The sequence below is a fragment of the Hyperoodon ampullatus genome, assembly GCF_949752795.1.
Source record: "Hyperoodon ampullatus genome assembly, chromosome: 7".
NCBI lineage: Eukaryota > Metazoa > Chordata > Mammalia > Artiodactyla > Ziphiidae > Hyperoodon > Hyperoodon ampullatus.
The window spans coordinates 109,953,816-109,970,496 of NC_136920.1; the positions used below are offsets into that span (position 1 = coordinate 109,953,816).

General features: G+C 33.1%; 1 protein-coding gene across 2 annotated transcripts in view; it reads right to left on the minus strand.

Annotated features, from left to right (window-relative positions):
• DYNC2H1 (dynein cytoplasmic 2 heavy chain 1) overlaps positions 1-16,681 on the minus strand; it is a gene marked incomplete at both ends in the record, with an annotated part of 362,190 nt that overhangs the window by 298,768 nt on the left and 46,741 nt on the right. For both annotated transcript variants that reach the window (XM_079708170.1, XM_079708169.1), the window contains 11 exons: positions 160-279; positions 2,257-2,369; positions 3,962-4,079; positions 4,175-4,307; positions 5,984-6,366; positions 7,350-7,520; positions 8,067-8,181; positions 8,271-8,426; positions 9,376-9,581; positions 10,367-10,516; positions 15,882-16,009. In XM_079708170.1, coding sequence (XP_079564296.1) covers positions 160-279; positions 2,257-2,369; positions 3,962-4,079; positions 4,175-4,307; positions 5,984-6,366; positions 7,350-7,520; positions 8,067-8,181; positions 8,271-8,426; positions 9,376-9,581; positions 10,367-10,516; positions 15,882-16,009 — 1,793 coding nt within the window. The remainder of the gene's footprint in view (positions 1-159; positions 280-2,256; positions 2,370-3,961; positions 4,080-4,174; positions 4,308-5,983; positions 6,367-7,349; positions 7,521-8,066; positions 8,182-8,270; positions 8,427-9,375; positions 9,582-10,366; positions 10,517-15,881; positions 16,010-16,681) is intronic.

Genomic DNA, 16,681 nt, shown 5'->3' on the forward strand with positions numbered 1-16,681 from the left:
AGCTGAGGGACTGAGACTCAGAAATTAAGCAATTAGTCAATGTTAACTGTTAAATAAAGAGAAAACAAAGATCCCAGTTGTCTAAGCCTCCTGACCTCTAGGTCAGGGATCTTCCAGTGACACCATGCCTACCTGTACTCTAGACACAAGCCCCCTTACCTGTGAAGGGAAAAAGGATGGGTCAATTGCACCTTGAGAACTTCGTCCAGCAGTAACACACTCCGTCAACAACTCTTTCAAAGTTTGCTTCATTTCCAAGGCTAAATCATTTAACCATGTCTGAAAATAAAATTAGAAAATATATTATTTCTTATTACACAAGTCATAAAATAAAAACACAAGCTAATGACTCTATTCTTTTATTTCAGGAGGAAGGTTATAATTTCTTATTGACTCTCACACTCCCAAAATGTGTTGTATGGTATATAATTTTTTATTATTAAATGATTTAAATGAAGAAAGCTATTTTTTTGCCTCTTGGGATAATGTTAAGTGTGAAAACTCAAAAATTTGTAGTTAGTTATCACTATCACCATCTATACAAACCAAAAAAAATGAACATTTAAAAACTAACCCATTCATTTCATCATTATGATAAATCAAACTAGATAGCTGGGCCAATAAATTAGAGTCACAATGACTAGCTAAGTCCCCTGGCTCACACTATCCTGATGATCTTATATTCAGAAGGCTGTAACCATAGGAAGGGATTGCTTCATTAAGGTGAACCATATTATTTAAGGAGTTAAGATCCCTCTTCAAACAAAACTAATTCTGTTTCAAGGTCAAAACAATACATTTTTCACTCATTTGATTATAGATAAAGTAATAAAAGTTTAAACTAAAGTTAAAATAATAATGACGATTGATAAAAATATCATGAATATTTAAGAATCACTACTTAACTTTTAAAAACTGTATCATTTGCAATAAAATATAAGAGCAAAAACTACAATCTTAAATAGCTTTTCATCATTACCTATTTTAAGTTCTAGCTTTTTTTTTTTTTCTTCTTTGCGGTTCGCGGGCCTCTCACCGCTGCGGCCTCTCCCGTTGTGGAGCACAGGCTCCGGACGCGCAGGCTCAGCGGCCATGGCTCACGGGCCCAGCTGCTCTGCGGCACATGGGATCTTCCCGGACCGGGGCATGAACCCATGTCCCCTGCATCGGCAGGCGGACTCTCAACCACTGCGCCACCAGGGAAGCCCAGTTCTAGCTTTTTACTGTTTATCTTTAGAGTACTTTCCCGTATTAAAAATAGCACACACTTTTGCCCAGTTCAAAAGCCACTGCAGCTAAAGAACAAGAAGCTCTCAGTGCAAGGCAGCAGACACCTACTCTGCTAATCATCACAAGAGCTCCCGGAGCGCTGCACTACCCCCAGCTGCTAAAAGCTCTTTCTCTCTCTGTTCATCCAGTCCTAATAAAATCACAAGAAGGAAAACAACAGCAAAAACAACAAATCTCTTCACCAAATATGGGAGCTACTTAGCAAAACTTCTATCCTTTCAACCACTTGATTTATATACTCAACATCCAATAAAATGTTGAGGCCTAACCAGGAATGGACTTTTTACTAAACTGTACAGATACATGCATGGTAAGGCATGGCCCTGACTTGCAGTTGAAAGACACCTTTAGAACTTAAAAATTACAATTCAATGTGTTACATCCTATTGCTGTTGGCTTTAGCTGTAACTCTAATAGGTTTTTGACAGTTCACTTCTAGTCCTGCAGAACCAATTAATCAATAGTTGTACTATAAATGCACTAGTTTCAAGTTTACTTGTTCACTTAAATCATCTCATACAACTCAGATTTTAAAGGAAAAAAAAAAGAACAAAGATTTATTGAGTAGTTATGTTCCAAACACTATAGTGTACCTAAAGCCAATTATCTCATTTAATTTTCAACAGAAAGTCTTTGCTAGTAGGACTCCCATTTTACAGTTAAGAAAACTGAGACTTTAAGTTATATAGCTAATAAGTTGTGGAGCTACAATTAATATCCAAGTCTTCTTGACTCCAAAGCAAAAGTTGTTTTCAAAATTACATGCTGTCTTCCAAAGACTAAAAATACATATTCTCTTTAATATCAAATCATTCTGAACCAAACAAAACAAATTATTTTTTAAGATATAAGTTTCCAGAAGGCCTAAATTAACCAACTTACTCTACAAATTGACTGAATTAATTTTGATACAAAGTTCATATCGTTAATTCTTTATACTTTCACACTTGAAAAAGAATCACTTACCTCTACATTATTTGACAGAAGAACTTTGTTTTTAAAAGGTACAACTTCTCCCTCTAAAGATTTCATTGCAGTTATATGTTTTGATTCCTCATCAAAGCACACACTGTTAATGCCTATATTACAAAAGCAACAATTTATATGCAAAAGCTTTATTAAAGACATAATTATTAGACAGTATATCTGATTACCACATAATACATAAAGTATACTTCATAATATAGAATATATTAGAATTATATTAATTCAGTTATATAATGAAATAGAACAGCTTTTCATAACCCAAAACTGGAAACAACCGAATGCCCATCAGGTGAATAGAGAAACTGTGGTATATTTGAACAATTGACTATTTTATGCAATAAAAAGGAATAAAATATAGTTTTAGGTATCTTGAAACCATTATGATGAGTCAAAAAAAACAGGCACAAATGAGTGCATAAGAATACGTACCAATGATTCCACTTACATTATATGAGACAAAAAGATAATAGGAAAGGGGGAGAGCAAACAAGACTTCCCTTCCCCAAAATTTGCACTCACTTTATAATATATAAAAAAAAACATTACCTAATTTTGATCTTTAGAAAAATCCTATAAGTTATTATTTACAATTTAAAGAAAGAAATAGATTTCAGAGAGGTAAATTAATAACTAATAAATAGTAGAGGTAGAGCTTGAAAGCAAGTTTTCTGATTCCAAGAGCTCTTTCTACTATCTTCCACAGGCAAAATCACAGTTACAGATATAAGCACTCTAAAGCTTCAGATATACAGTGGTTAATAAATACTTCTGTAAAGCACCAGAGAGTAAATATCTTAGGTTTTTATAGGTCATAAGGTCTCAGTGTCAATTACTCAACTCTGCTTGTAGAGCAAAAGCAGCTATAGACAATAATGGACATGGCTGTATTCCTTCCAACAAAACCTTATTAAAAAAAAAACAAAAACAAAAACAGAGAGCTAGTCAGATTTGGCCTGTGGGCCTACAGTTTGTTAATCCCTGACTGCAAGTGAAGATGATGAAAATTTTTTACTTCTTAAAGTTAATTTGAAAAATACAGCTCTTTTCCAACAAATAATATTTCAAGAAAATAATAATCATTGTGTTTGTAGCAAACCAATTCCGAACGCAATTACCCAACTAAAATGATTCAACAACATCGAAGCATATGGCACTATTACTCTACACTTATTACCAGGTAATCTCACCTCTTCCTATAGCCTATTTATCATCTATACACAGATGACTCCCAATTTTACATCTCCATCCCACGTATCTCTGCTAACAATAATTGCCTACTGAGTATCTCCACTGGGACATCACTCAAGAGACCTTAAACTCAATAAGGAATGGACATGTTCTCCTTCACTTCAGACCTCTGCACATCCTATTCCCTCTGCCTCCCCATTTTTCCTCTAGCTAAGACCTATATATTCTTCAGATCTCACCTGAGATGTCATCTTTACATACCCAAAACTGAGCTAAATGTCTTCACAGATGCAGCTATAACACCACATACTTATATCGATCATAGAAATTGTCGTATATTATATTTGTCAACTTACTAGCTTGCCTCGTCCACTAAACTAGAGTTCTTTGAGTGTATGACCTGTATTTTATTCAACAGTCTGGCTAAGAGCCTAACATAATGCTTGGCAGATAACTGAAACTCAATAAATATCTGTTGAATAAATGTTCAACTTACCAGCAAACAGTTTCTTAAGGTGAGACTGAATCACTGATGGGTTAGTAGACTGGCCCAGTATTTCTAATAAGTCATCATCACCAATAAAGTAAAATCTTGGGAATGCTGAGCGTTTTTCCTGAAAAAAAAAAAAAAGAATAATCTCTTTTCAAATAATTAAGATATTAAAGTACTTTATAATTTATTATACAAGATTTTTTTAAAAAAACATGCCTCCAAGAATTCATTTAATGATTTCTGACATCTTTGAAGCTGATCAAGTATCGTTAGTAGAGAATTTCTGATTCCTGCATGAGTAGTTAATGTTGTGACTCTATTATCTTTCTTGATGTCAGTCATTATTGATCTGCAGAAGAAAAAAGTTATTTTCACATCTATTTTAACAGTTTTTGGCTGAAACAGGGATATGGAGACTTTTTTTTGCTTGCTTAAAACAAACTAGTAACATCAGTATAACAGCAATACATTATTATACTTCTAATAAATAATCCTCAAAGTTAATAATGCCCCGTTACCATTTTTAACCTCCATTATTGCATATTCTCTTATTTCATTCACTCACTAAACAAATATTAAGCCTTACCTCATAGAGATAATGGCCCAGTGACAGAGAAAGATATTAAATAATTTCTCCAAATATTCAAATGAAATTATGATAAATGCTAAGAAAGAAAAGCACAAAGGACTGTTTTGTACTAAGAAAGAATTAGTAAAAGGCTAATGTGGAAATCCCTAACCTATGACTTATTTGAGGAAGTAATTTAAGCTGAGATTTGAATGATAATGAAAAAGGCAATGAGTAGGAGGGAAACAGTTTCTCGCAAGGACCCTGAGAAAGAGCGTGGTATGTTAGAGAAACTAAAGGCTACAGTCACTAAAGTAAAAAAAAAAAGAGAGAGAGAGAGCAGCACAAGAAAAGGCTAGAGAAATGGACAAGGAGTAGATCCTTAGATCTGCTTTATCCTCAGAGCAATAGAAAGTCATTTTAAAGTTTTACCTAATGGAATAAAGGAAAGTAGTAATGTGGACTTCATTTTTAAAAGATTACTCTGGCTGTTGTGTGAAAAACTTACTGGAGAAGACAAGAATAAGTCAAAAGATTAGCCAGTAGTACAAGTGATTGACAACAAAAATACTTCAGAATAAAATCAAAGAAGTAGAGATATAAAAGATATAATAAAATCTATTAGTATGTTAGAATCAACAAAATTTGGTAACAAATGGATTTGGAAATGGAGGAAGAGGTCAAAGATATCCATTATGCTTCTGCCTTGAGCAGTTACGTGGTACCATTTATCAGGAAAGAAACCAGAGAGAAAAGAAAAGGACTGGGGGTAAACTCATGAATTTAGTTTTGACATGTTGAGGATATTTAATACATTTGGAGCTCAGAAAAGAAATATGAGCTCAATAAATAAGTTGAGGAGACCTCAGCAAATAGATGAGAATTGATTCTGAGAGTGGTTAAGATCGTTAAGGAGAGAATATAGAGTGAGAAAACCTAAAGGTGAAAGGTGGAGAATGTCTACATCTAAATGTTTAGAAAGGGCTGAGGACTAGGAATCAGGAGTGGAACCACAGAAATGGGCAGAAAACCAAAAAGGACAGGATCACAGAAGCCAAATGAACAGACTTTCTAAGAAAGAAGAAATTTTCAACTCTATTAGATACTAGTCAGAGACAAAGTAAAATGAGAAATTAAAAATGCCCATCAGATTTACAATGGGAAAGTAATTGGTAACTTTAAGAAATACTAGGTATATATTAGTAATATTATTATTACTATTATACTATAGAAATATTATTAATATAGGTAGAGTGGTAAAGACAGAAACCAGATCAAAATGATTCAAGAAGTAAATGACTGAATGAGAGAAACTAATTTCTCAGAAGGATACAGTAGAAAAAAAGTTGAAGAAACAGATGATGCTAACAATGTAAAAGTAATTAGCTTGTATTAAGTACCTCACCATATGAATAAAAACCATCAAATGTGTCTTTGTCTTATGTAGTTGTACTGACCTAAAATCTTCATCAACTCTGTTGAAGCGCATCTGTTCTTTTGGCAATGCTCCACGGCCAAAAATGGGTTCCAAATATACCCACTTTCTCTGAATGTGGTTTAAATTCTGTAGGTACTCATCTAACTCTGCAAGTTTTCTTTCCCAAATTGACACTTTATCTTCAAATCCTTTATAATAAGGAGAATCCTTTAAGGACTGAAGAAGGCACCTATTATCTCCAACTTGATTTACTATATCCTTCCAGTCTTTAATCAGCTTGATAGTTCGACTTTGGCTATCTTCATAATCAACCAATGTAAATACTGCTCCAACTCCCCAAAGATCAAGTTCTCGTAAAGCTTCTCTGATTGTAACTTCACCTTGTGCCCGACTATTTAAATCCTATTTAACACAAAATATCCATATTTATTATTTCAACATTATCATATAAATAAGTTTTATCTATTTACAAGAAGATATATTTTTATTCGGCTTTGCACCATAAAGAAAAAAAAAGTTTAAGTGGATATATTTTCGTAAATCCAAGAGTTACTGGCAAATGTATTAAGGGATATCAGATATCTAGTTCACATGGTCAAATATATACAGAGTTCTGCCTTATGTTTTTACTTCTAAAAAAAAAGCCAAAATTTAAGCATCCATTGCAAACCACAAAAATATTTAAAATTTTGCAGAACTCAGCCATTTTATTGTAATTTAACTGTAAGTTCCAATACATCTAAAATGATTAGCAAACATCTAGAATTACCTCCAACAGCAGTCATGCTTTATAACGTTATGATTATCTACATATGCTCCAGGATTATCAGCAAAGATGAAAGTATACACATTAGATAATATATTAGAAAATAAAACAATTTGACATCAAAAGTCCTTTTATTTTTTTACATTGAATGGGCAGAACACGAAATAGAAAGTCTGCTACTTATGATGTAATTGTGCAAGTTTTACTTTCACCTGAGACCTATGCTAAAACTGTTAGCAAATTGGTTCCTTGTTTAGTTCTCTGTATTTTTGTATCCCTTAGCTTCTATTTATAATATACCCTATGATTTTAAATGTATTTTATAAAATGCTTTGTACTTGTTTGCTTTTTGATTAAAGCTGACTTCCTTCTTAATGTAAGACATATTTTATTTCCGATTTTTTCTCTCTATGAAAGAAGGGGTTTATATTGTTTCTATAACCCCATCGATAGATTCAGATGTATTACTAATGAAAGAATAATGGAAAAATGGAAGCACTGTCACTATTTTAAGGGAAGAAAGAAATTTAACTTGCTGTTTTATTTAAATAAAATATAAAGCAAAAATGTATGTCAACAAAGGTCAGATCTATGAGATATTTATAAAAGTGATTTTTACTTTAAGGTCTGAAGCTTTGGCAACAATTGTAGCAGCTACTCTAAGCAGATCACCAAACAGTAATTTATCTAGACTAGTCCCCCGAGGAAGGCCAAGTAGACGAAAAAGGTCAAGCCAGTGATCTGGAGAAAGATGCTCCCCTCTCACATATTTCAAGACAGGGACTGCAATCTATGAAAAAAGAAGAAAAAAAGACATATGTATGTATATATACAAGCAAAATGTAAATTATTATTTAATTTTATTATAATTATCTATAAGATTTTAATTACTGTATTATCTTATTTAACAATCTTAAAATCAAATTCTTAAAAAGAATTGTATAAAACTTTTTATTAAACATTGCTGTGGACACATGCAAATTTCCCTTGGTAGCTTGATATATTTTAAAACATGACCTAAAATATTTCTATTTTTATAAATTTAGGAAATGACCTATATCCTAAATATGCTAAATGACCCATATCCTAATTGCTAAGTTATAAATACTCCAATATATAACTTTAACCATAAATTTCTTAGTTATAACTTCTTTCAAACTGAAGCAGAAATATCAGTAACTTCTATGGTTTACTCTATACTTTCTATTTTTTTCATGTAATGGAATCATTAAAAATATATAAACTAAAAATTACAGTTCAGTCACTACATAATAAAAAGATTCATGAAAGCTCCAAACACAATTTTTAAATAGTAAGATAAGTAAAACAATCTTACTTTATATTTGTCAACCTCTGATTGTAATTTCACCGTCATTACTGAATGTTCTTCAACCTTTCTTAATCTGTCATGCCAATTCATCAAAAATTCCTCAAACAGGTATGTCTTAGTCCTGTAAAATACCAGAAACATAACTTAAAATTTACATCCCAAAAAATACCACAAAACTATCAGAATCTAAACACTGTTTATGAGTCAAACCTAAAAGTAATCCAATCTTCATTGGCCATTTCTTGAAATCCTTGCTGAAACTCTTCATAAAGGGCCCAAATTTGTGCACAGCTCTCAATGTCTTTAGAGATGCTATATGCCAAGGAGAAGTTGGGCTCTTCTAGGCCAAAATGATGGCAATCATCACTATAGAAACAAGTAGGAAATATCATTATATTTTTAAAAAGAAAAACTGTTAAATATCAATAAGTTTAACTAATTAATATTTAACTGCATTCCCTGTGTGTGTTTCTGTGCATGTATCTGAAAGCAGAGGTAGATAGTGGGAGGCTATGTCTACTTTACTTAGGAACGAGCTCTTCCAAATTCATTAATATGCCTTTTTTCCAAAGGAGTCAAAGTAAAATTGGTAATATATATCAATATATTTTATGTACATAATATGTCATATATATAAATATTCAGAATTGCACAAATTTATGGATTAATCCGAGAACAGATTAAAGAATATCTATTAATATTCTTCTAGGTTGAAAGAATTAGCTTCTAGAATGTAAGATATTCTTCATCTAATTAATGTAATGTCACTTACTAAACGTGGTACTAAAACCTCTACTCAGCTACGAAGCAACTAATTTATGGATGCATAAACCTAAAACAATTATTAAACTTAATATCTTGTATTATTATAACATAAAACAACAAATATTTTTCTTTGAAGTCTCATCATTTTGCTAGGTTCATTTTTTTCCCAGAAGCTCTAAAATTGTCCATTAATTTTATATATTCCATTTTTAAATACAATGAGATCACATAAAGCAATATTCCAACTCCCTAATTTAACTTTTAAGTAAATTTAATTTTCTATTATTATTATTTAATTTGCTATTATAACTTCTATTATTTCTATTTCTAGGCCTAACCAGAAATCTGCTTTTCTCTTAAAATCCTAATATAATTCAACAACTCCTATGAAAGCAGTAGCATGAGCACTTAATACTGGTATTTTTAAAACTGCTGAAGTTTATAAGGAAGACATTAAGATAATAAATATAAGAACATTACTAGCTTAATATATAAATACAAAACTATTTTTTCCAAAATGTGCACTACCAGTTTTAAAGAATAAACATACACCAGCTTTTTTCTTATGACTTCAAGATCATCAAACTCAATTTTTTTCTCTTTTATTGACTTTGCACTTTTATCAAGAGTATTTTGCTGGCCAGTTTCAATAACATCATCACCAGGCTTTAGTTGGTCCCAACGAGCTTTAAATTTTTCCAGTTCTTGATAATAGATCTGAAGACGTGATTTCACATTTCCTTTCATCACTTCAATCTATAAGCCAATAGAGTTTACATAATTTGATTCAAAGTAAAATCTTACTTTATATTCACATTTTTATTTCCAACATTTCAATTTAAAGGTCAAAAAATATCAGTATCAGCTTTTCAAAGATTATTCTTTATTACTGATTTCAAGTACAATAAAATAACTCAAAAATAAATTAGATCATAAATTTACAAAAACAAGAGATATACAGCAAACATCATCATTACAAAATCATTCATGTGATTAACAGCATCCATCATAACTACAAACAAAATCAATGTGATAAAAAAATTTGATCAATGACCTCCAGTTGTTCTACCTGATTATACAGCTGTTTAATAAAGGAGGCTATTTCCCAGTCTCCCATGCAGCTAACAGCCATATGACTAAGTTCTGGTCAATAGGATATGAGTGTAATAGATGTGTACAACTTCCAGATTGTACCCTTAAAAGATACCATACACAGTAGGTAAATAAATTTATTCATAAGAAAGACTGAAAATAATGTCACATACATTCCTGGTATGGTAGGAAACAAAGATAAACTATGTGACATGATCATCATTTATACAAAGTGTTTTACTGTATGGAAGTACTGAGGGAGGTCAATTTCATCAGCAATATATTGGGTTAGCCAAAAAGTTCCTTCAGGTTTTTCCATAAGATGTCACAGAAAACCTGAGCTTATAAATTCTTACAAACCTGAGCTATAATGGAATAAAGATAAGCAAGAAATCTTAAATAAGAAAAAAACTGTTTCCATTTTAACAAAATGACCAAAAGGTTCTTACCTGATCTTTAATCATAAGTTGGTGACTTTCCATCATCAACTCAAATTTATCCCACTTAGCTTTCAGATTGCTAATTGTTTCTAAACCTCCACCTGCCACAGTCCGTAAAAGTCTGTTTTTATCTTCAGCTTCTTGAAATAAGGGCAAAATCTAAAGGTTAAAAAACGACATGTGAAAAACAACATATTTTATCAAATTTATTAAGATTCCATTTATTTAAAATTGTTTCGTGATTTGCTTTTTAAATCAAGATTTTTGCTTTTACATAATTTGTTCTGTTTGGTTTTTTTGGTGGGTTTTTTTGTTGTTTTTTTTTTAAAGAAGATGTTGGGGGTAGGAGTTTATTAACTTATCTATTTATTTTTGCTGTGTTGGGTCTTCATTTCTGTGCCAGGGCTTTCTCTAGTTGTGGCAAGCGGGGGCCACTATTCATCACGGTGCGTGGGCCTCTCACTATTGCAGCCTCTGTTGTTGTGGAGCACAGGCTCCAGACGCGCAGGCTCAGTAGTTGTGGCTCACGGGCCTAGTTGCTCTGCGGCATGTGGGATCCTCACAGAACAGGGCTCGAACCCGTGCCCCCTGCATTAGCAGGCAGATTCTCAACCACTGTGCCACCAGGGAAGCCCAATTTGTTTTGTTTTGTTTTTGTTTTTCTTTTGGTTATTTAGTAACATATTGTTTAGTCTCCATGTGTTTAGGTTTTTTACGTTTTTTTCCCTGTAATTCATTTCTAATCTCATAGCGTTGTGGTCACAAAAGATACTTGATATGATTTCAATTTTCTTAAATTTACTGAGGCTTGATTTGTGACCCAAGATGTGATCTATCCTGGAGAATGTTCCGTGCGCACTTGAGAAGAAACTGTAATCTGCTGTTTTAGGATGGAATGTCCTATAAATATCAATTAAATCTCTCTGGTCTATTGTGTCATTTAAAGCTTCTGTTTCCTTATTTATTTTCACTTTGGATGATCTGTCCTTTGGTGTAAGTGAGGTGTTAAAGTCCCCCACTATTATTGTGTTACTGTTGATTTCCTCTTTTATAGCTGTTAGCAGTTGCCTTATGTATTGAGGTGCTCCTATGTTGGGTGCATATATATTTATAATTGTTATATCTTCTTCTTGGATTGATCCTTGATCATTATGTAGTGTCCTTCCTTGTCTCTTGTAACATTCTTTATTTTAAAGTCTATTTTATCTGATATGAGTATAGCTACTCCAGCTTTCTTTTGATTACCATTTGCATGGAGTATCTTTTTCCATCCCCTCACTTTTAGTCTGTAGGTGTCCCTAGGTCTGAAGTGGATCTCTTATAGACAGCATATATATGGGTCTTGTTTTTGTATCCATTCAGCAAGCCTGTGTCTTTTGGTTGGAGCATTTAGTCCATTCACGTTTAAGGTATTTATCGATATGTATGTTCCTATGACTATTTTCTTAATTGTTTTGGGTTTGTTTTTGTAGGTCCTTTTCTTCTCTTGTGTTTCCCACTTAGATACATTCCTTTAGCATTTGTTGTAGAGCTGGTCTGGTAGTGCTGAATTCTCTTAGCTTTTCCTTGTCTGTAAAGCTTTTGATTTCTCCATCAAATCTGAATGAGATCCTTGCCGGGTAGAGGAATCTTGGTTGTAGGTTCTTCCCTTTCATCACTTTAAGTATATCATGCCACTCCCTTCTGGCTTGTAGAGTTTCTGCTGAGAAATCAGCTATTAACCTTATGGGAGTTCCCTTGTATGTTATTTGTCATTTTTCCCTTGCTGCTTTCAATAATTTTTCTTTGTCTTTAATTTTTGCCAATTTGATTACTATGTGCCTTGGTGTGTTTCTCCTTGGGTTTATCCTGTATGGGACTCTCTGTGCTTCCTGGACTTGGGTGGCTATTTCCTTTCCCATGTTAGGGAATTTTTCGACTATAATCTCTTCAAATATTTTCTCGGCTCCTTTCTCTCTCTCTTCTCCTTCTGGGACCCCTATAATTGGAATGTTGTTGCGTTTAATGTTGTGCCAGTGGTTTCTTAGGCTGTCTTCATTTCTTTTCATTTTTTCTTTATTCCGTTCCACAGCAGTGAATTCCACCGTTCTGTCTTCCAGGTCACTTATCCGTCCTTCTGCCTCAGTTATTCTGCTATTGATTCCTTCTAGTGTAGTTTTAATTTTGGTTATTGTATTGTTCATCTCCGTTTGTTTGTTCTTTAATTCTTCTAGGTCTTTGTTAAACATTTCTTGCATCTTCTCGATCTTTGCCTCCATTCTTTTTCCAAGGTCCTGGATCATCTTCACTATCATTATTCTGAATTCTTTTTCTGGAAGGTTGCCTATCTCCACTTCATTTAGTTGTTTTTCTTGGGTTTTATCTTGTTCCTTTGTCTGGTACATAGCCCTCTGCCTTTTCATCTTGTCTATCTTTCTGTGAATGTGGTTTTTGTTCCACAGGCTGCAGGACTGTAGTTCTTCTTGCTTCTGCTCTCTGCTCTCTGGTGTATGAGGCTATCTAAGAGGCTTGCACAAGTTTCCTGATGGGAGGGACTGTACATAATTTGTTAAATTCCTGGATATAAAGTTTCTAACATTTATTATTATATGCAAAATCAACTAAGACACTCAAACTCAAAAGTTAAAAAGGATAATAAAAGTGGTAATATGAAACTGAATTAAATCATGAATATAGGAAGACAATACTATAGCTGTTCAAAGTGAAGTTCTTATTATAAAAGTTCCATTCATAAGAAAATGCTTAAGAGGCTCCTAAAATTAGTGACTATCTAAAAGCATAGATTAACTAAATTATCCTACTTAACAGAGAACGGCAAGTCATGAAAAAAAAGGTACTTAAGAAAGGGAAAACTGAAGAATCGGAACCAAGCTCCTGTATTCAGCTTCTGCCTGAAATGCCCTGAGCTGTGTATAATAAGCAGTCTGTTAAACAGTCTAGGTGTAGGTCAGTAAGTGCTAAACTACTCAAATTGCTTCTAGGCCTTTTAAAGCACCATAAAAGAACAGTATCCTATAATTTATACCTGTACTTTTACTACTCAACAAAGCAATAAAATCCACTGAAAGATATTTAAAAATCACTGTGCATATATAATAGACAAAAAAAAAAAAAAAATTAAAACATATCTCAATGACCAGCTTGCAATTTCTGGGCAGGATCAATTTCACCTGAGAAACAGAAAAACAATGGACCAAGAATCCATGTTGTACTAGGAAAATCAGTGAGAGAAAAAATAGAGCAGGATTCTAATTTCCTGTATGTGAACAGAACTTGGTCTGTGAAGACATTACAACAGTTTTCAAGTCCACCTGCATGCATTCCTTACTTCTTCAAATCCACACGCCAACAGAGAGACATACCAAAACACAATTGTGTAACATCTTGCTGCTTAAAACCCAGCAACGACTCCTCAGTGTCCACAAAATCAAACCTAAGATCCTTAATGTGACTCACATGACCTAGATTCTGCCTAGCTCTTTATACTGTCTCATGCCACTTCCTGCCTCACATGTTGTTCCCAACATACATCTATTTCTCATAGTTTTTATGATGACACACTTTCATCCCACTTCATTATCAATCTCCTTAGCTGTCTCCATCTATGCTTGAACTCTAAATTTCGGAAAGCTCAAACCTGATCCTATAACCTCTACAGTTTGTTATCAACCAGATGATCTAGTTCAATCCTATGGCTTTAAACATCATGAATATTAAGATGACTTCCAAATTTATAACTCTAGTCTTCACCTTTACTCTAAATTCCATATTCCTCATTCTACCTGACATCTCAATCCCCACCACTTCCAATCTCCAAACAACTCCCCTCTCTAGTCATCCTCATCTCAGTAAATGGTACCATTAGCTTTCCAGCTGCTCAAGTCAAAAACCTAGGAGACATGTTTATTGCTTTTTCTCTAAGCTCCGTCTACTTCTAATACATCAGAAGACCTTGGTGCTAACTCTAAAGTGCATCATCAATTTCTCTGGTTCTCTCCATCTCCTCTGCTACTCCATGGTACAAGCTTCCATCACCTCTTGTATACCAGTTGCAATATCCTACTAACTGCACTCTCTGCTACTATTGTCTCCCTCCAATCCATTCTTTACAGAGCAGCCAGAGTAATCACTTCAAAATGTAAACCAGACTGTATCCCTTCCCTGCTTAAATCCCTGTAAGGACTTTCTATTACTTTTAGAAAAAAAAAAAAAAAAACCCAAAGCCTTATGATTGTTTAAAAGTACCTTCATAATCTGGCCCTTGCCTACATCTCCAATTTCACCTCAAACCATTTTTGCCTTGAATAATATGGCTTTCTTGATAACTAAGTTTCTTGACAATATTTTCACCTATCTTCCTTAAGCATACCAAATTCCTTCTCTACCTTAAGATCTTTGTATTTGTTGTTCTATCTGCCCCCTAAATCTCGGAATGGTTGTCTCCTTAAGTTTTTCAGGTCTCAGTGCAGATAGATGTCATCTATCTGATAAGGTATCCACGATCACCCACTCTAAGAAACATCCCCCAGTTTATCATGCACTGCTCTAGCTCCTCTTGCTCCTCTCTTTCTGTCTGTCTCTGTCTCTGTCTCTCCCTCTCTCTCTCTCTGACACACACACACACACGAATGCAAATTTCATGAGAATAGAGCATGTTCATAGCTGTAACCACAACTCCTAGCACAATGCCTAGAATGTATCAGGTGATCTATAAGTATCTGTCAAATAAATAAATGAATGAACGTCTCTGCTAAATCAAGCTAACTGCCACAGCTCATAATGCTATTCCTTCTTTAGTTATTTCCTTCTACTAGACAAGTACATTATTTTATTTGCCTTTAAATCCTCTTTATACCTTTAAGCCTTCCATATAAAAGTTTATAATTCCTTCCACCATGAAGGTATATTATTTCACTTACCTCTAATCTATCTAATAATTTTAAGCCTATCACATAATAGGAACATATAAAACTTTGTATTCTATTTTGAATTGTTTCTCCTCCTTCTTCTAAACATAACTAAGATCATCTATAATATGTTCTATAAAATTTTGACTTGCTTTTTCTAGGCTCTAGCCTTCTAGATACTGTTTTTATGAATCCTTCACCACTTTTTTTTTTATCTTTGTCTCTAATTATGAGCTCCTCCATCATATGTGAGTGTGTGTGTGTGTGTGTGTGTGTGTGTGATCCTAATTCAGCTCTAACTTCATACTTCAGCATCTTAAAAGTACAACCCTGGAAGTAACAGCATGAATTATTTAAGTTTAGTTTTATTCTAATAAGCCACATCATAAAAAAGACCACAAATACTTCTGAAAATAATAATAAGCATTATTGTTACTGTTTCATTACAACAACATAACATCAAGAATCCAATCATGAACTGATCAATTGGACTAGATTTTATAGACTTCCTTATAATATTGCAATTATATGATATTTCTAAATAGTCACACAAAATTACCTAATTTAATCATCCTCAGTACAGTAAAAGAATAAATAAATTGCTTTGTGATTCTCACCTCTGGCTTCCGTTCTTGTAGCTTACTATATTGTAAATTTGCATTACCTATCTCTTCCACAGACTGCGGCATAATTGTTAAGACTGCCATAGCTTCAGTAACGAATGTATCAATTTCATGTAAATAAGCTGAAATAGGTAACATTGAAATATAAGAAAAATTATTATTAGCATGAAAAATATTTAATTACATAATTTCTAAATCAAGGAATGTTAGAAGTAATCACTATATGAAATATATTAAATCCTAAGTAGTTATTTGCTTTCATAAAGCAAAATTCAAAATGTAAAATAAGCAAAGAAATTTCTTCTCATGAAACTGTAACTGTTTTACATGACACTTAAAATTTTTGAGAAGAAATTTAAAATGTACTCACTCAGTAAATTTTACTCAAAATTGGTAACTTTCTCAGTCTTTTAAATAATATGCTAAAACACCACAGCTTAAAGGAAAAAAGAAACACTGATATTTTGGAAAATAGTACAGGCATACCTCATTTTATTGTGCTTCACTTTATTGTGCTTTGCAGATACTGCATTTTTTTACAAATTGAAGGTCTGTGGCAACTCTGCACAGAGCAAGTTTATCAGTGACATTTATCCAACAGCATTTACTTGCTTCATGTCTCTGTCACGTCTTGGTAGTTCTCCCAATATTTCAAACTTTTCCATTATTAATTACATTTGTTATGGTGATCTGTGATTAGTGATCTTTGATGTTACTATTGTAATTGTTTTGGGGCACCATGAACCACACCCACGTAAGACAGTGAACTCAACTGACAAATGTTGTATATATTC